This window comes from Oratosquilla oratoria, chromosome 30, assembly GCF_046742065.1.
Source record: "Oratosquilla oratoria isolate Oo_2021 chromosome 30, ASM4674206v1, whole genome shotgun sequence".
NCBI lineage: Eukaryota > Metazoa > Arthropoda > Malacostraca > Stomatopoda > Squillidae > Oratosquilla > Oratosquilla oratoria.
The window spans coordinates 9582573-9602744 of NC_134806.1; the positions used below are offsets into that span (position 1 = coordinate 9582573).

The following is a 20172-nucleotide window of genomic DNA, read 5'->3' on the forward strand; positions in this document are numbered from 1 at the left end:
CCAAAATCATCACGAGTTCGTGTTCCCTTGATCTTAAAACTTCTGAGGACTCATCCACCCATTTGTTTGTTCTTTTTCTATTGTCAGACTGTGGTGCCAAAAAGTAGCGTCGTCATTCAGGTGAACGACAAGAACTTGACAAGTGGACTTTGTGAAATAGCTTGACCTCCTTCCCCCGGTGGTATTCCTTTGATTGAATTCGGATTGTGCCTCGGTAATATCGAATCGCACCTCAGATACACATGGTATATTTTACAGGCTTCTTGGTCCTAATTGCAACCTTCCAATTTCTAAATACTTGAGGACATATTGGAGACATGTTTTCCTCTTCTTGTCAATACTGTTGCTACACTGAGGGACACAATGCTAGCCTTCAGCTGTTTGTGAGAGTCCTTTCTCTAATTCTTAAATCTGCCACCAGATTTCAAACATTGCGTTTTTGGGGCAAATACAGAATGACATGTTCAGAATGGTAGGAAGACCTGAATTGTTTTGTGTTCTGCTTACGATAACTAGTTGTAATTACTAAGTCTTAAGTTTGATATCCAGACGCTTCTATACATTTTCATGCATATAAGCGTATATGTAAGTATATAAAGGGTTTACCTGGATTTTAATGTAATATTTTTTTGTTTCATTATCGCAGTCATCGACAGTAACATCTGGTAGAGTATTTTAAAATTACAAAACAATAATATTTGAGTATCGTTTATTTTCTGCTTTTAGAATTTAAAAAAATAGTAAAAGGAATGTTCGGTAGTGTTCTAGCCACTATGGTGAACGCATTGGAGTAATTTTGTTTATATATCAGATGTACCAAAACACAGCTGTCAGGACAAACGTAGGACCGGTTGACAATTGTGCGTTTACTCATGAATTAATGGTAATGGAGGTTCTTCCTGCGTATATGGTAAGCACCAGTCCATGTTACAGTGTTTATTATTTTCAATTTTCTAATTATAACTTTTAATAGTGAGGCTTTACTGTTGTTATTATTGTTTTGACATCTCCAAAGTTAACCAAGGAAACTATTGTTAGGTAACTACCTATTTGTGTTGTGTTAAATCCTGAATAAAGCGCAGTATTATGTTTAGGCAATAAATAACCTATGTAGCATACCATTATGGCTTAGTGGTAAAAAAATAAAGAAACTAAGTAATTTGTCTTAAAACATCAGTCTTTCTATTTATTCTATGCCTTCCCACAAGGATCTAAGTATCCTTCTTTGGAAGACCTTGTATTTTTACATTTCGTTTTCACTGACCCAATTTCACAGTTTTTATGTGTTATTTACAGTGTCAGGTTTGTGAATAATACTATCCCTCGAGTAGAAGTGTTTTTAATATCTAAAAAAATAAAATAAAATAATTCAATGGTAGTCCACTGTGAACCACCAGAATATTGATTGAAGTATGTATTTTTTTTTTATAAACTGTAGTCATTTCTGTTCCTGATTATTTTCATTTTTTATATATTGGACATTAGGTATTATTGTATTTATCTGCATAGAGTGATCAGGAGACCAATAATGGACCTCTGCAAGTGGTTGTCCTGCAAGACGGTTTTGAGATAGAATATCTCCTTGTCACCCACATTCAACACTTGGCACTTTTGTGGTATGGTCCTATCCAGAAACACAATTTGCTCCTTTATCTGTCCTATGCTAAATATAATAAAATCATTTAACAACAATCCTTTAATCTAATCAAGGTAATTTATACATTTGGTGATGTAGTGCCACCATTTCATCTATTATTTATTAAATAATAATTCCCGGCCCTGCAGTAATAAAAAAAGGTTTATGGAAATTTATTTAGTCTTATACAAGGATGGATGGGGTTTTCTGGCTGGAATCACTATATTCCAGGAGTGGCGAGAACTTTTCTATACCTTCACATCTATTTGGAGGTGGAGACCCAAGGGGCTGATCCTTGGTCTCCAGACCAGGCTTAAGATTTTTCTCTACCAACTTTGACTGTATTTCCTCGACTCTCATACAAATGGCAACTGCTCCTTTCCTCCTACAATTGTAAGCAGGTAACAATAAGTCCTACACTATACAATACAAAGAGTACTGTATAGTATTTCCTCTTAGGGACGACTATGGAAAAGTCCAAGGACTATATGTAGCCCCCAATGGTCTGCAAGTTTCCTTTCAGTGAAACTTGAAACAACACATATTATCTGCAAATTTGTTATTTATGTAATTTATAAAAAAAAAATTATTTGCTGGATGTTCAGAAAGTTGATTATATGTACACCTTGTACATTTCTGTTCATTAATACAGTTTCTGATATTGTAGTAAAAACTTGGACATATATAAAACATTGAACAACATCATAAATTTCGTACAATTTATTTCTTCCACATAAGTTTCCCTTGATCATATACTGCTTTTCTAATATTGAGGAAGCATTATGATACTATTGAAAATGGGAGAGAGTGTAAATGATACAAGTGAATGGAAAATGAATAAAAAAAATTGTATGGCATTAATCTTTTTATTGATGTATTTATTTTGGACAATATATAGTTTCACCCAATCATAGAATTTGATATGTGGCTAATGTGTTTCTGGTGAGAAATGTTGTCATATAAATGATGGTGTACATCATTTCCATCGCAAATACGTTCTTTTGAAGTAATTAGGTATTGAAATTATGCACTTATGCCTACATCTCCTGAACGCATAGGTTTGGAAAATCGGGTTTTTTAGCTAAGGAACACTGATAAATGGATTAATGCGCATTGGAAAACAGGTATAGAATGAACAAAAACCCATAAAAAAAAAACCCATAAAAATCACATTTTAGGGCCGGAGTCCCGCCTAACACGAGCAGCCATGTTTGTTTTCCCAGCGATTTGAAAAATGTCTCGCTACATTTAGCGAAGTCCACTCCAGCCGCGCAAGACTTCCTAACCGTAAACTAACATTAGCTCTGTTAGGTTAGTTTACGGTTACCAACTCTTGCGCGAATGGCTTCCCTAAATCTAGTGGCTATAGTCACAAATACAATCGTTAGTAAACAAACATGGCTTCGCGCGTGGTACCCGCCGAAATGGGATATTTTTGTTTTTTTGTGTTTCTTTAGTCTTCTTCATTTTATACCTGTTTTGCAATGCGCATTACTCCATTTATTAGTCTTCCCCACCCAAAAACCCCGATTTCCCACACGTGCCCTCACATCGTTTGGGAGATGTACGCATAAGTGCATAATTTCAATACTTAATTACTTCAAAAGTATGCATTTGCGACAGAAATGATGTACACCATCGTTCATATCACAACATTTCTCACCAGAAACACATAAGCCACATATCAAATTCTATGGTTGGGTGAAACTATAAATTGACCTTTATATTTATTTTTATTTATTTATTCTTCTAATTATTTTTTTCCTCATTTGATATTGTACTTGAAATTTTTGTAAATTTCTGCTAAGGTCCATGAATCTTAGTCCCATTTGTAATTTTTTGTTTGAAGGGGCTGTTATAGGAACAAAATGAAGGCTACATATCTGAAGAATGTCAAGAAAAAGTTTTCCATATAGACACATCAACGAGAATAGCTTAAAAGATGTAAATTATAATACATCAATATATGTTATTCTTGGCAGAAATTGATAATATAAAAGGTTGCTAAAAACTATAAACCAACAATCATAGTCACTTCAGTTGCTTGAAATGCCACCTTTGTTTTGGTAGAGGCAGAGGCTGTAGAAATTAAAGTATGATAAATTTGTTGATTATAACCTAACCGGTAATTCTACAGGTCATTAGGGTTGTCATCATCATCTGCAACCTCCGAATCTATCAAAACAAAGATGGCGTCTAAAGGAGTCTAAGTGATTTAATTTGTTTTTGTATAGGTTTTAGCAATGTTTTTCAATGTTGATTTCTGCCAAGAAAAATATTTATTACAGAATTAATGTCTAATTTTCTAATGCTATATTGCGTAGGTGTACACTTCTAAAAAAAAAAAAAAAAAAAAAAAAAAAAAATCTGTTGCCCCAGGTCTCTCTTATAGGAAACACACAGAGGTCAACCAGACTGACCCAGTTGTCACTCAAGGAAGATAGATTTTTTTTTTTTTTTTTTTTTTTTTTTTTTTTTTTTTTTTTTTTTTTTTTTTTTTTTATAGAAGTGCACACCTACGCAATATAGCATTAGAAAATTAAATAGGAATCTTGTCAATTATAATACATCAATGTAATATACGTTTTTCTTGGAAATCAATAACAGAAAAATTGCTATGTTCAATACATGAGCAAATGGAGCCATGGCGACTCCTTAAGACAAAGGATTACAAAGGCGGAGCATGCAGACAGGTGACCTTTTGGTCCATAACTAGGTCGGATGCAAAAAAAATATATAATGATAAAAAAAATATAACTATAAAAAAATGAATAAAGAATAAATGCATAGGTATGGTTAAATAATAAATAAACAGGTAAATAGTAAATAATATTAAATTGACAGATACATAATAAATGAAAATCAAGCAAATAAACAAACAATAACAAATACTGTAATATAAAATAAATGGCAGTCATTACAGCATCTTGCTTGGATGATGCCATCTTTGTTTTGACAGATTTGAAGGTTGAAGACAACAGTAACCCTGATTACCTCTAGAATTATATGTACTGCATTACCAGTTGCAGGTTAGATTAGAATAGATGAATTGATCATATTTGAACTTTTTTTTTACCTCCACATCTATCAAAACAAAGATGACATCTCAAGCAGCCACCATGGTTCCATTCGTTAGTGTGTTGCTTTTAGCAACCTTTTCTGTTATTCATTTCTGCCAAGAAAAATGTATATTACATTGATGTATTATAATTTACAAAATATTTCATTTTCTAATGTTGAAACTGATGGATGGGGTAAAAGGGGCATTGGGAAAGGGTGATGTTTGTGGAGGAAGGAAGGGAGAAGGCAGAAGATAGGAGTGAATGGAGAATGGTTGTGTATGGATGATGGGGGGTGGGGGTGCAGGAGTAATAGTGAATGATATTTTGACGCAATCCAAAGGGATTTCTCCCCGTCTTCTATTTTTCTTCATGAGATGGAGAGTGGGGATTGCCAATTAAATGAAGCAGCCTTGCTGTGGATGTGCTGTGTCTTGCTACATTGCCTCTGACCCCGGGCAGTGGGCAAGATGCAGGGATGACCCATCATCCAGGAGGAGCCAAGATCAGAGGGAGGGAGGAGGGTGAAAGGGAGTGGAGTATGTGGGGATGGAATGGGTGGAAATGGATTTTATGTTTTTATTTTTTGGCTACCTCTCTTGTGAAGGGGAAAAAGTTATTGGTATGGTATATCTATGTATGTTGCATAAGTGTGCACTTCTAAAATTTTACCAAGACTTGGGATAGTTTGGAGCAGTATGGGATGAGGTGTTCAATGTCTTCAGTTTGATGGTTATATCTAAGTTTGATTCTATGGCCAGGCCTATTCTGTATTGGAATTCTTTTAGAGGTGGATGGTGTCCTGTATACAATTGTGCTATTGTGGTTCCTGCTTCTTGTGAGAGGGATTTTCCTGTGGGCCTTATGCTGGGGCAGAGAAGGTTTCGTGGAGTAGTGATTATGGTAGTCTGTCTTGAAGAGCTTATTTTTCTGTTTTTATGTAGATATATTGTGTGGTACTGGTGGTAGATTATTGAACATGTTTGTTTAGTATGCTGCTCTTGTTTTTTATGTTCTGCTGGTTATATTTGTGTGATATAATGTGATAGGTGAGTGGGGTTGAGGGCTCTAGCATAGAAATGTATACCTTTCATGCACATGTAACATCCTATGGGGGAGAATTTTTATTTCTGAGTGCTGGTGTCCTGTTTGGGTGGTTTTGATGTATTTTGATATTACTTTTCAAAGCATTATTTTGTATAGTTTATAAAATGTCTGTTGCTGATTGTTGGGAACCAAGTTGTGGAAGAGTCAAGTGTAGTTCTAATGAATTGTTTGTAGACTATGATTAGATTTTAGTATGCTTATGTTCTTGTTGATTTTTACTATCTCATTATTTATATGTGGGCTGAAGGTCATACGAGTGCCAAAAGTGGGCCTAACATTTATGGTTCTTTTGCAATGGGCAGTTTTGGCTGTTTAGTTTCACTTGTATAGTTCTTGCCTAGTTGGATTCCCTTTGGAAGGAACCCCATACTGGCTAGCATGCCAGTCCATTTTTACAAGAACAAGCCATCACAGAAAATAATATGAAAAAACTGGAATGTGTGCTGTAAGCCTCAAAAGATATAAGAATGATGATTTCCTGTTGGATGGTTTTTGTTTCATTGTTGTGTAGGGTGAGCAATGTTATTGATGATTTCTGGGGTGAAGCTTCCTTTCTTTGACCTCATAGAGCCATTGTTCTTATCTGTCTTGGGTTGTTTTGTAGTGTTTATGCTGGGTTATTGTTATTAGTATCAGGTCATCTGCATAAGTTAGTGCTTTGGTGTGAAATTCTGGGGCTGGTTTTGAGAGATCACTAATGAGGAAGTTGAATAGCAATGGAGGTCTCCACTGCACAGTCTTTTAGTCCCAGAAATATTGTGTTACTCTACATTGTGTAACTGATAAGAAGTGCGTTAATGATTTTTTGGCATTATTATATATCTAATCTATTTGACAGTATATATCTGAGAGCTTTATCAAATGCCTTATTTATGTCTTTTGCCACCATAACTGTTCTTTCTGGTGGAGCTTTTGTATTAAATCCCTCAAACGCTTGTTTTTTGTGAGTAGCATGCTGGTGGAGTGACCCTCATTGAATTCATGTTGGTTAGAGGAGATGGGTAGTTTACATGTGTTGCTTTCTCCTACTGATCTTTCCATCAATTTGGATATAGTGGAGAGTAGAGAGATTGGTCTGTAGGATACAGAGTTTTCTGGTGGTTTATTTAATTTTAATATGATTATAATATGTGGGCTCTTTATCCAGGTAGTTGGAATTTTATTGTAATTAATGGATGAAGAAATGATGCATCTCCCCAACAATTCCATCCTCTCTGCTCTTTTTATTTCTAATGGCTGAAGGGGGTTGGGGTGGGATGTGTGGTTTTGTCATGAAATGAAGTGATGAGGGTAAACAAGTTTTGGCTGTTGGCCCTGCTGTGGAAGTGCTTTGTTTTAATGCTTTGCCTCTGACCCACACAAATATGGTGAGGGAGAGATGATCCTTTATCTGAATTGGGGAGAAGGTGGGAGGGACAACAAATGGATTGATATATATATATATATATATATATATATATATATATATATATATATATATATATAAATGTGTGTGTGTGTGTGTGTGTGTGGAATGGGTGTAGTTTGGGTATATGCTTTGACTGCCACCCAATTTGAAAAGGGGAAAGGGCCTTTTGGCCTATTTTTATATGTATATAAGTAATGGAGGATCTAGAGACATTGGGACAAATTATGGGAAAGGTGGAGGGGGAAACACGGGTCTTTATCTGATTATCGAGTTTATTCCTGACCGGTTTCGCTTACAATAGCTTCTTCAGAGGAGTGTTACTCTGGGTCGAAGTTGGCGGTGTATATAGTGAGTCAGGCCCACGTTCCCTCCTTGTGGAGTGGTTGGTGGCTGGTTCCAGTACATGTCAAACAGCACCGGTACAATATGATACAATAAAAGTAATATAATAATAATACAACACGTGATCTATGATACAATATACAATATAAATTATAATATACAATATAATATACCAAATCATATCATGGTATATCACATTATAATACAACATAATAATTAGCATCGATACATAATCAATAATAATAAGAATAAATATGAAAATAAATGTCACCGTGATATTTTGTCACCGTGTTATGTCTGAGTTGTCCTGGGCGTCTTTCATTCCATCCACTCCATTTCTCCCATCTCCCGGCCCGTGCAGTGTCCGGCAGTCATGTGTGATGTTTCACACATGACTGCCGGACACAGCACGGGCCGGGAGATGGGAGAAATGGAGTGGACGGAATGAAAGACGCCCAGGACAACTCAGACATAACACGGTGACAAAATATCACGGTGACATTTATTTTCATATTTATTCTTATTATTATTGATTATGTATCGATGCTAATTATTATGTTGTATTATAATGTGATATACCATGATATGATTTGGTATATTATATTGTATATTATAATTTATATTGTATATTGTATCATAGATCACGTGTTGTATTATTATTATATTACTATTATTGTATCATATTGTACCGGTGCTGTTTGACATGTACTGGAACCAGCCACCAACCACTCCACAAGGAGGGAACGTGGGCCTGACTCACTATATACACCGCCAACTTCGACCCAGAGTAACACTCCTCTGAAGAAGCTATTGTAAGCGAAACCGGTCAGGAATAAACTCGATAATCAGATAAAGACCCGTGTTTCCCCCTCCACCTTTCCCATAATGGAGGATCATCATAACCATGCACCCAGGTTTCATCATCTGTTATGACATTTTTTCTGTCTTTTCATCAACATTTGAGCATTAAAAGAACATAGATTGATGCAACATGGTTTTTGTGGTGACATAGTACATCTTCAGTTTTCTTGTTACAGTTGTGTGGTGGACACTCAAGCAGTGGCTTCCAAGTAGATGATAAATGCCCACAGTGTCAGGGTTAGTGACATTCTGTCACACATATTTTCATAGACAACACAGCACTGACAAATGGGAGAATGACAAGTTACAGGAAAAACTGAAAAAGACAAGTTTTCAGAAGGGTGTCAAAATATGTATCAGAAACAAGACTGCCCCGGCAAATCCTCTTTAGCGAGTTGGCCACAGGAGGACGCCCACGTGGCCGTCCCGTCCTAAGGTACAAAGACCAGCTGAAGGCCACCCTGAGGTCTACCACAATTGAGCCAGAGACCTGGGAAGAGGTCTCCAGTGACTGCTCAATCTGGCGCAACACAATTCGGGCTGGAACGGAGAGGTTCGAGATCATGCGAAACGAGAGAGATGAGGAAAAACGGCAACTCAGAAGACTTTGTCTCGCCGCCCCTCGTCCTCCCCCCATCCATCCAGTGCCCGTCATGCCCCAGAAAGATCAACACCAGAATTGGACTACACAGCCATCTCAGACACCATAAATAGAAAGAAGCGTCATGCCATAGTAAACTCTACACCAAAATTGGACAACAACCATCTCAGACACTATGAATAGGAGGAAGCATGGTATCATCGGACTACAATGCACCGCCGACGATATATATATATATGTATATATATATATATATATATATATATATATATATATATATATATATATATATATATATATATATATATATATATATATATATATATATATATATATATATATATATATATATATATATTTTAATAGAGATGCTTCAACCAACTTTGGAAACAGACTGAAAGAGGAAATAATCAAGAAAAAAGATAGGCCCTGCTTTAGCATAGCTCTTTTTCTTTTCAGTCTGTCAATACATTGCCCTTGGTTTCATATAGAAGACCCATGGCCTCCAGGAAACTGGCAAAAGCCTCTGGTTAGTACCACAAGTCACTTGAGAAGAGATATTGTGTTGTTGTCTGGGTATTGTTAGTATGGGGCATAGTAGTGTGAGGCGTTCTGTGTCCAGCCAGTGGTGGTTACATCTGGAGTAGTTTGAATGTGGCCAGGCCTTTACAATTAGGTAAATATGTATTTGGGATGGAGGGTCTCTAGTTGGAGTGTGACTGGTTTCCTCCATTGCTCTAGTGGACAGGTACATAAATTTTTGGAATAGTCTTGAAGAAATCCAGTCAAAATGCATTAATGAATGTAAAGCCAAGGTTGACCCATGGAGACAGAGACAGGACCCCTTGAGCAGAACCCTTTTTTCCTTTTCACCTGTCAGTTAGATCAGTACAGTAATGCTATATATAAATCAACATCAACAGCTTGCACATTCTCAGCATAATAGTCATTCATTGATATTAGTCCTTTTAATTTTGGGATAGTCTTAGGTGGGTGTTCTTCTACACCACTTGTGACAATGTGTACAGTTCAGATAATCCTCCTCTTAAGTCTGTTGCAGTATTTGAAAAGTCTCAGAAACTTAGTTATCCTAATCTGAAATACAATTTCTAGGAAACACTTTACTGTTTAAGATCCTTCAACTTGGCTACAATTTATTAGGTGCACCCATCCAGTGGGGACCAATGATGGGTACCTGCATGTGGTGTTTCCTCCAAGATGGACAATGAAACTGCCCATTCTCAAAACCCAGAACTCCCTTACTTCCATCAGGAGGTGCTGTCTTAAGGGGCTAGACTGGACCCAAGATTTCTATAATTTTCATTTGTATTTCTTGTACCTTTCCACACATAGAGAGCTAATAACTGGCACCTATTCCCCTCCTATTACTTTCAGCTGGTGACATAGAAAGTCCCACACCAATACAATATAGACAACAATCCAAATTTTCTTCCCAGAGAAACCTGTGGGAGGGCCTGGGGACCATTGCAAACTACCATGAGGCTACAGGTTTAACACTAAATGAAAATTGAGGCATCAATTCTTATTACATACATATACCAAAAGTTTTTTCCCCCTTGGGAGGTAGCCAAAAGAAAAAGGCATAGGAACTACTCCCACCCATTCCATCCCCTACATACTCCACTGCCTTCTACCCTCTTCCCTCCCTCTTATCTTGGCACCTCCTGGATGACGGGTCATCTCTGCATCAGAAGCAGTGTTGCAAGACAGCACATCCACAGTAAAGCCGCTTCATTTATTTGGCGACCCCCCCTCTCCTTTCCCTCATACAGAAAAGGAGAAGATGGGGAGAAATCCCTTTGGGCTGTATCAGTTTATTTCTCATACATACTCCCTCACCCCCCCATCCCCACCCACTCCCCCTCATGCTTCACAGCATCATCCCTTCTCCATTCATCCCTGTCTTCTGTCTTCTCCTGTCCTTCCTCAACAGACGTTCCTCTCTTTCCCAATGCCCCTTTTACCCCATCCATCCATCTCATCCTAGGATGCCCCCTCATATTCACTCCTTCCACCTCTGCCTTCCACACCTCTTTTACTAATCTTTCTTCACTCATTCTTTCCATGTGTCCAAACCATCCCAATACTCTTGCATCAACCCTATCTCCAACTCCCTTTCCACCCCTGTTCTCCTCCTCACCTCCTCATATCTCACTCTATCTCTAGTAACCCCTATCATACTTCTCAGGCATTTCATCTCAAACACATTGAAACTCCTTCTCTCTTCCTCTCTTATGTTACATGTTTCTGCCCAATACAGTGCTATCGGCTCAATCACTCCTTCATACAATCTCCTCTTTGCATCCATTCCCAAATGTTTATGTCTCATTACACTTTTTAATCCCCCAAAGGCATTTACTCACTTTTCTCAATCTACATTTTACCTCCATCCCCACTCCTCCCTTTCCTGGCACATTCACACCCAAGTATCTAAAACTATCCACTTCCTCCAGTCTCTCTCCCCTTAATACTTCCAGCCTGCTGTCACTCTCTCCCCTTGTACATCTCATCACCTTACTTTTACCCATATTTAGCTTCAGCTTCTCAAACTCTGTCACAAAGGATTACAAAGGCAGAGCATGCCAACAGGAGACCTTTTGGTCCATACCTAGGTCGGATGTGGAAAAAAATCATAATATTAATAAATTAATAAATAAAAACTCTAATGTTAATAACAAATAAAATACATAAGTAAATGCATAGGTGTAGTTAAATAATAAACAAACAGGTAAATAGTAAATAATAATAAATTGACCTATAACTAATGATAAATGAGAATCAAACAGACAAATGATAACAAAACAAAAACAAATAATATGAAATAAATTATAATCACTACAGCATCTTGCTTAGGTGTTTATCTAAATGATTTTTAAAGCTTTGAACTGAACTACATTGCACTACCTGTGCAGGAAGTTTATTCCATTCACTAACTACACAGTTGGCGAAGTTGTTTCTACCCACTTCCAAATTGAATCTATTTGCGGACAGTTTGAGACCATTGTTTCTTGTCTGATTCTCATTCAATGTGAAAATTTTGTCACTTTTGATGTCAGTTCCCTTTAGAATTTTAAAGACCTGTATCAAGTCACCTCTGAGTCTACGCTTTTTTTAGGGAAAACAGATTCATATGTTTTAGTCGATTTTCATATGATTCATTTTTGATATTTGGAATTAGTTTTGTGGCTCACCGTTGTACTTTTTCCAGTCTGTCAATGTCTTTAATGAGATTCGGTGACCATACGGAAACAGCATATTCCAAATGTGGACGAACTAACGATTTATATAGCTTGTTAATGAGTGATGGACTTTTGAAGTCAAAAGATCGTGCAATCAGTCCTAGAATCTTATTTGCTTTCTCAGAGGCTGAAATACACTGCTTGGATGATTTGAGATCATTACTGATAATTACACCAAGATAATTACTTCCTCAACCCCTCCTCTGATCCTGCTACAAGTGCAGTGTCATCAGCAAACAACAGCTGGCTTATCTCCCACTTTTCTCCATTTTCCTTAACCATCTCCAACCCCTGACCCGCTACCCTTGCATTCACCTCTTGCACTACCCCATCCATGTATAGATTGAACAGCCAGGGCAACATAACACATCCCTGATGAAGTCCCACCTTTACCTCAAACCATTCACTCTCTCCATTTCTAATCCTAACACAAGCTCTATTACTCTCGTAAAAACTCTCGACTGCTCTTAACAGCTTTCCTCCTATCCCATATATCTGCAATACCTCCCACAGTGCCCTCCTGTCTACCCTGCCATAAGCCTTTTCCAAATCCATAAAATCCCAAAAAACATTTTTACCTTTTCCTATAGCTTTCTCACATATCTGTCTTACCACAAAAATCTGATCTACACAACCCCTACCTGTCCTAAAACCACACTGTTCCTCACCAATTACTCCCTCTGTTCCTCTCCTAATCCTCTCAATCAAGACCCTCCCATAAGTCTTCCCAACTACACTCAACAAGCTGATCCCTCTGAAACTACTATACTCACACTTGTCCCCTTTTCCCTTGTAAAGTGGAACTATACAGGCACTCCTTCAGTCCTCTGGTACTCTGCCCTCTTTTAAACAGATATTAAATAACCTCACCAGCCAGTCCATCACCACTGTACCTCCTTTTTTTTAAACATTTTTCATGGCATCCATCTAACCCAGGTGCCATACCTGCTCTCATCATCTTAACAGCTGTTTTCACTTCCTCTTTCCTTATTTCTCCTCCATTTTCCTCACTCATCACTGTTATTTTCTTAGCGCTTCCCACTACAATTATATTTCCCTCCACATCCTCCTTCACATTTAGCAACTCCCTAAAATATTCTTCCCACTGTCCGCTCACTGCCTTCTCTCCCATTATCATCTCTCCATCTGCACCTTTTACCTTTACTTCTCTACTTGATTCGCCTCCTTTTCCTCTTTTAATTTCTTCCCAAAACATCTTTTTATTACTTTCAAAATTTTCTGTCATACTCTTACCCCATTTCACATCTGCTCTCCTCTTTGCCTCCTTTATCTTATGCTTCACTTCTCTTCTCTTTACTTTGTACCTCTCATACGATTCCCTTGTCCTAATTTGTAACCAATCTATGAAAGCCTGCTTCTTCTCTTCCATACACTTCTTTGCTTCCTCATGCCAATTATTATTACTAGTACATTACCTGTTGTCTTTGATAACAGGATTTAGCCCTAATGTGCACTTTAATTTATTAAATATATATGCTTAATGGTATATGATTTTATTTTCTCACAATGAAATGATAGGATGAATAAAAAATAAGATAAGGAAAAAAAATTATTCGCATGTCTTTATAAACGTCATTATTGAGAGACATTCTCCCAATTCATTGTTGTATTTGTTCTTCAGGATCATAGAAATATGTTTGTAAGCAGGATGGGAGGGTTCATAATTTATTCCAAGGAGCACCAATTCTGTAGATTCTGTAATTAGAAATTCCTCTTAATATTGTTGCATCATCTACTTTCATAGAGCACATTGCCATTGCACTGTTGAATCTTCTAATATTGCATCTGAAATATTTCTCCTCTGGGGTGTCAATAATGTAAAGATCAGATAGCTTTTGAGGTAACTCAGGTATATTTGTAATTCCAATCACTCCTGATTTACAGCAAATTCCAAAATTGGGATTGTTAGGTGTACCCCAGTTCTTTCTCCAAGAAACATCAAAGCATTGCAGTGTCAACAACGTACTTTAATAAGGCCACAACTATGACATGCAGCATCAACAGCAACCTGTAGAAATCTATCTATGTCACGTTGCCGAGCCATATTGAAAGTCTGTCATTGATTCATTTGACGTACCACTCTGTGCTGTGCTGCATCCTGTTGTTGTATCCTCTCAGGTTGTTCTTGAGACATTTGTTCCCTTGCACTGCAATGTCAAATTGCATCCTCTACCAATATCTGTCCTTGACGCTCCTGTAATTGCACAAGGCGAAGCTCACGACGCCTTTCAGTGTTTCTCCTACATTGTTCTTCTCTCTGCTCTTTGGTTTGCCTGGCTCCTCTCAACTGTTTAGTCAATCTCCTTGCATTTACTCTTTTGTTTTTTTCTATGGTAATAACATTTCAAATAGTGGAATAGTAGAAAGTTAGGGAACATATTTGATAAGTATTCACCAGGCAAATGCTGATTACAGACTGACAACTGATGAGTCACTCTTATTCATCAACATTTGCATAGATTGTGATTACTATCGTTGGGCACTTCCGTTATTGTTTCAAGAAATTTCTATTTGTGTGAAAAACAATGCCAGTAAAATTATTCAAATGGTAAAAAGTTCTGGAGTTAATGGTTTGCTTTGCTGAATTGAATAAAACCACTTCGATTCCTTTGCAACAATGTGATGTCATGTTGAATGTGCTGAAAAGACATGACATCATGTTGTGTTCATCCAAATTAAATAATAACGTTTTTGTGAATACAGGTAAACGTCGACTTACGATGGCATTAGGTTTCGACAGAGCCATCGTAAGACGATCTCATCGTAAGTCGATCCCCACTCTGTTCCGTGGTCACTGTACCTAGCCTACCTGTATATTAACCACCAGAGATACTGAATATAGCCTATTAAACATGTACAGTAGTTTATTTAATTATTTTTATCCTTTTTACCTTATTCAAACACTATAATATGTATTTTCAGTACGGAACTTAAATCTCGCGGGCAGCAGCCAATGCCAGCCGTACGACGTGACGTAATAATACTCGCATCATAAAATATAGTCACCGCTTATATCGATCGTTCTCTCTTTCACCCGCGAATTTTGAAAACCACAGAGAATGGGATTCAGGGCACATTTGAGAGAATGTAAAAACACAGGTGCGACTACAATAAATATAATCAAGACGCCGATACGGCAGCGTCGCGAATCCACTTGCTCCTCATGACGCCTACGTGTGCGGCACCGTATGGAAGGGGTTAAATTATCATATCGTCGTCGTCGTCGTCGTCATCGTAAAGTCGAACAATCGTAAGTCGCGGCCATCGTAAGTCGACGTTTACCTGTATATAGATAATCTACTCGCATTCAGATGCTCTATGTCATCTTTTTTTATTTCTAAAAGGCCATCACCTGTGAATTGGGAACATTTTATTCACCCTTTGGGCGAGCTCACTTCACTTGTAGCCAAAGTTGTCTCTGTTGCTGTAACGTCACTGCTCTCAGCCAATAAGTCGTCTATGTGTCTGTAACATCACCATTCTCAATTTGCTCGCAGCCAATCACTCGTCTCAGTTGCTGTGACGTCACCACTCTCAGCCAATCAGTCATCAGCAATGGGACCTTTCGCAGTCAGGCTCGTAGATTCCTATTAGCGCTAGAATTTTCAATTGTCTTGGATTTCACGAGGCAAAGGGGTGACCTAGCTAATTTGGAAACCGATATTCAAAAAAAGGTAGACATAAATTGCTGCATAAATGTATTTAAAATTGAAAACATGACTTAATGTTATAATTTTTACTTACTGGCTTTGTTAATTTAATTATAAGGTAAAACTAAAATTAGGTAATTATTTTTACTGAAGTAAGTAGGAGCAGTAAAAATAAGAGGATGTTGATTTCAGTTTGTGCATTTTATCTTAGAGTATTGAAAAATAATGGATATCACTGTCACGTCCTGTATATGAAGATAATCAGTGAGATAAAAGATAACAACAGTGATGGCGGACGTACGAAGATAGCGACGTTTGTGTAAAGAATAGCTTCTGAGATCTGCTGGGAGCTATTTTCAAACAAATATGACTAATTTTACGTGTGCCATTGCAGACTGCACGTCAGATTCAAGAAAAAGTAAGAGAAAGACACATGTTAATCGTACCGGAAAAATTAAGTCTTCGATGCAAAATTATATTTTCTATACATTACATGGATTTGCCTATTGCTTGGTGCATTCAAATGAAAATATATATCAGTATACATCCATTGAAGTCGGTAGAAAATGACAAATTGCTTGGCTTGATACAATTATAGGCTGTTTTACGAATATCATCTGTAATTATAAATAGAGGCTCAAACAATGCTATATGCCGTTTGCAATCATGAAATTAATTGACTTAAATTTCAGACACAATAATGTACAACGATACACCTCTGTAAGCTTATAAAACTTGCCCAAAAAAGTATTTATTTTCCGGCAAGAATTACAAAATCTGGCTGTGTCTGGTATCAAATCGCTCACTGCGAAAGGTCCCATTTTGGAAGGCTTCAGACAGACAGCTCTCTTATATATAGATTAACCCATCTAACTTGATGATCAATTGTGATGTGGTAAATGATAGACTAAAGTTCAGTCACTTTTATACAGTGCTCCCTTCACATGCATGCTTCATCAGCCTTTCATTGCAGTATATGATAAGGTTTCCTTTGGACAACCCTTGTAGATTTGAGCTTTCATTCAGCAGACATTGAACAAAGAAAGTTATAGATATCAAATTGGCAAGAAACCAAAGTAATGAATTTATGGTATTTCAGTGGTTATAATCATTGGTTCCATAGATGAATGGAACCAGTTATTGGCTTCATTTTAATGAGACACTGCACAATGGAAACTTGTTTATAGAACAGAGCACTTAGGACAGGTAATGTCTTAAGTTACAACTGAGGGCCTGGAATGAGCTCCTCACCTATACAAACATAATGTAATATAGAAAATTTTCTTACAGGATGTGGAACATAGCCGAGGCTACATTGATCAGCTGTACTCCAATGATCCACAAAGATGTTTTCAGGCTGTCAGGTATCTATACACAAGAATTTGAAGTTTTAAAGATGTCTAGTATTTGGTATCAATAAACATGGTAACAATTGCATGTACATTGCTTGTTTGGTTAGGTAATTATTTATTTACAGTAAAATCTCTTTTATCCGTTATTCTCGTATCCGGCTCCTTCTTATAATCGGCATATTATTCACGAGGAAATAACAATTTTGTATAAAAATGTAAAAATTCGAAAAAATAAAATTTAAAATTCCCGAGTCACTCCCGCCGCCGCCAGAGGTAGCGCGCATCTTTCCCGCCATCTCCCACAAATCCCGCCGCTCCGTCAGGCCCAGTGCCCACTGTAATAAGACGCCTGATGTTAAGTGTGCGACTGTCTATTAGAAACTCTCTCAACACAAACACATACCGACAGCAAACAAAGGAGCGCACTTCCAGGAACTCGCTGCCGCGAAGTGGTGAGCGCTGCACCGACGCATGCGCAAATGAGCCTCGCAACACGTGCACATGAGTCACGCCCACGCAGCGCCGGTGAGACGAGAGCAAGCTAACCCGCTTCCCCCAGCTGCACACCACACCCACTCCTCTCAGTTTTGCACGTGTGTTCATACAGTGCAGTCATTCCAAGCCATTTCATCATGCCAAAGGTAGTCAACAAGCAGAAGCGTGTGGTGCTTACTCTCCAGCAGAAGGTGGAAATCTGCAAGCGCCTGAATAAAGGAGAGAACAGGAAGCTACTAATGGAAGAGTTTAACATTGGTTCGTCGACTATATATGACATCAAGGCCCAAAGCCAGAAGTTGCGGGACTTCATCAAAGAAACAGACTCCCCAAAGCTGCCGAGAAATGCTGCACCCTACAACAAAAACGTGTGGACACTTTAGACAAAGTGCTGTATGAGTGGTTCTGCCTGAAGCGGTCAGAAAGAGCAGCGATATTGGGCCCGATTCTTCGAGAAAAAGCTAAGGACTTTGCCACGAAGATGGAGATTGAAGATAGTCAGTTCTCTGAAGGGTGGCTACACAAATTCAAGATTCGCCATGGAATACGCAAACTTGATGTGTCAGGGGAGTCAAGGAATTCATAGACAGGTATGTTCATTAACGTTTGCCGTCATGGCAAAGATAATGAAAGATTCACATCTCTATTTTTTAGGGTATGTTACATGGATGCATTCTAATCTTCTTTCCCTCTCTGATAGTGAAGAGGAAGATGACCCAGAGCCAAGAGTAACGTGGAAGGATGCTGCTAAAGGATTGGCAACGTTTATCAAGTTTGCGGAGCAGTGCACTTACATGGGGACTCACGACGTGATGTCTCTTCACTGTCTTCAAAATGAATTTTTAATGCAGAGAGACAAGCATTCTAAACAAAGAGACATACGTGATTTCATGAAAATAAATAAAGATAAATAAATATGAATATACTGGTAAATAAATAAACAACAAAAGTGAAGCCATTGAATGAATTTTATTTAAGTACTCTATGAATAAAGGCAATAAATGTATTTTTTTAATATTCCTTCTCGTAACCGGGATTTCCCCTTTCCGGCATGTCTTTGGTCCCACTCGTGCCAGTTAAATGGGCTTATACTGTATTTGTTTATTATTATTATTATTATTTCTTCATGGGAGTTACAGTTTATTGAGAATGCTTGTGATTGATACATCAGGAAGATTGATCCATAACCCACCATGGGGAGTTGTTCTAGTATTTTGTGTCCTCTTTGGTTTGCTGTTTTGTGTGTTAAGCCAAACTGGGTGATGTGACTTTAGATCATCTGTCATTATGTGGCATGTTAGTGAGTTGAGTGATTGGAGTTTAGGGATGTAGCATTGGTATGTAGTGGTTGGTATGTAAATATTTGTGTGTGTGTGTGTATTTACCTAATTGTATTTTACGGGAAGGGGAGCTATGCTCATGGTGTCCCGTCTCCATATCTCGTTTTATCTAGACTGTTTTTAAATTTGTGTATTGTTTTTGTACACACCACATTCTCATCTAATCTGTTCCAAACATCTATTATCCTGTGGGGAAAGCTGTTATTTTTCAGGTCTCTTCTATAATTGTCTTTCTTGATTTTCTTTCCATGTCCTCTTGTATTCTCTACTATCCCATTTTATTAGATCCTCTCTATCAATAATTTCCATGCCTTTCATACAGATATATACCAAGGCTTTTTCCCCCTTACAAGGGAAGTAGCCAAAAAGGAAAAGGCATAAAATCATTCCCACCCATTCCATCCCTGAATACACTCCACACCCCTCCACCCTCCCTCTTATCTTAGCACCTCCTGGATGATGGGTCATCCCTGCACCTTGTCCACTGCCCTGGGTCAGAAGCAGTGTCGCAAGACACAGCACATCCACAGCAAGGCCACTTCATTAAATCGGCGACCCCCTCTCTCCATCCCCCATGCATAAAGGAGAAGACGGGGAGAAATCCCTTCAGGCTGCGTCAAATTTTGCTCACACATACTACCCCACCCCCCATCCCCCCACCCATTCCACCTCATGCATCACAACATCATCCATATACAACCATTCTCCATTCACCCCTGTCTTCTGTCCTCTCCTGTCCTTCCTCAACAGACATTCCCCTCTTCCCCAAAGCCCCCTTCACCCCATCCATCCACCTCATCCTCGGACGTCCCCTCATGTTCACTCCCTCCACATCTGCCTTCCATACCTCTTTTACTAGTCTTTCTTCACTCATTCTTTCCATGTGTCCAAACCATCCTAATACTCTTTCATCAACCCTATCTCCCAACTCCCTTTCCACCCCTGTTCTCCTCACCTCCTCATTTCTCACTCTAGCCTAGTAACCCCCATCATACTTCTCAGACACCTCATCTCAAACACATTCAAACTCCTTCTCTCTT

General features: G+C 38.1%; 1 protein-coding gene across 4 annotated transcripts in view; it reads left to right on the forward strand.

The window, feature by feature from the left end:
• Positions 1-226: 226 nt before the first annotated feature.
• Positions 227-20172, forward strand: part of LOC143041011 (armadillo repeat-containing protein 8-like) — a 108107-nt gene continuing 88161 nt past the window's right edge. For 2 of the 4 annotated variants that reach the window (XM_076212557.1, XM_076212558.1), the window contains exons 1-2: positions 800-910; positions 17236-17309. In XM_076212557.1, coding sequence (XP_076068672.1) covers positions 812-910; positions 17236-17309 — 173 coding nt within the window. In that variant the 5' untranslated portion in view covers positions 800-811. Of the gene's footprint in view, positions 246-795; positions 911-17235; positions 17310-20172 lie in introns of those variants that run through there. The other 2 variants (XM_076212556.1, XM_076212555.1) reach the window with 2 other exon arrangements.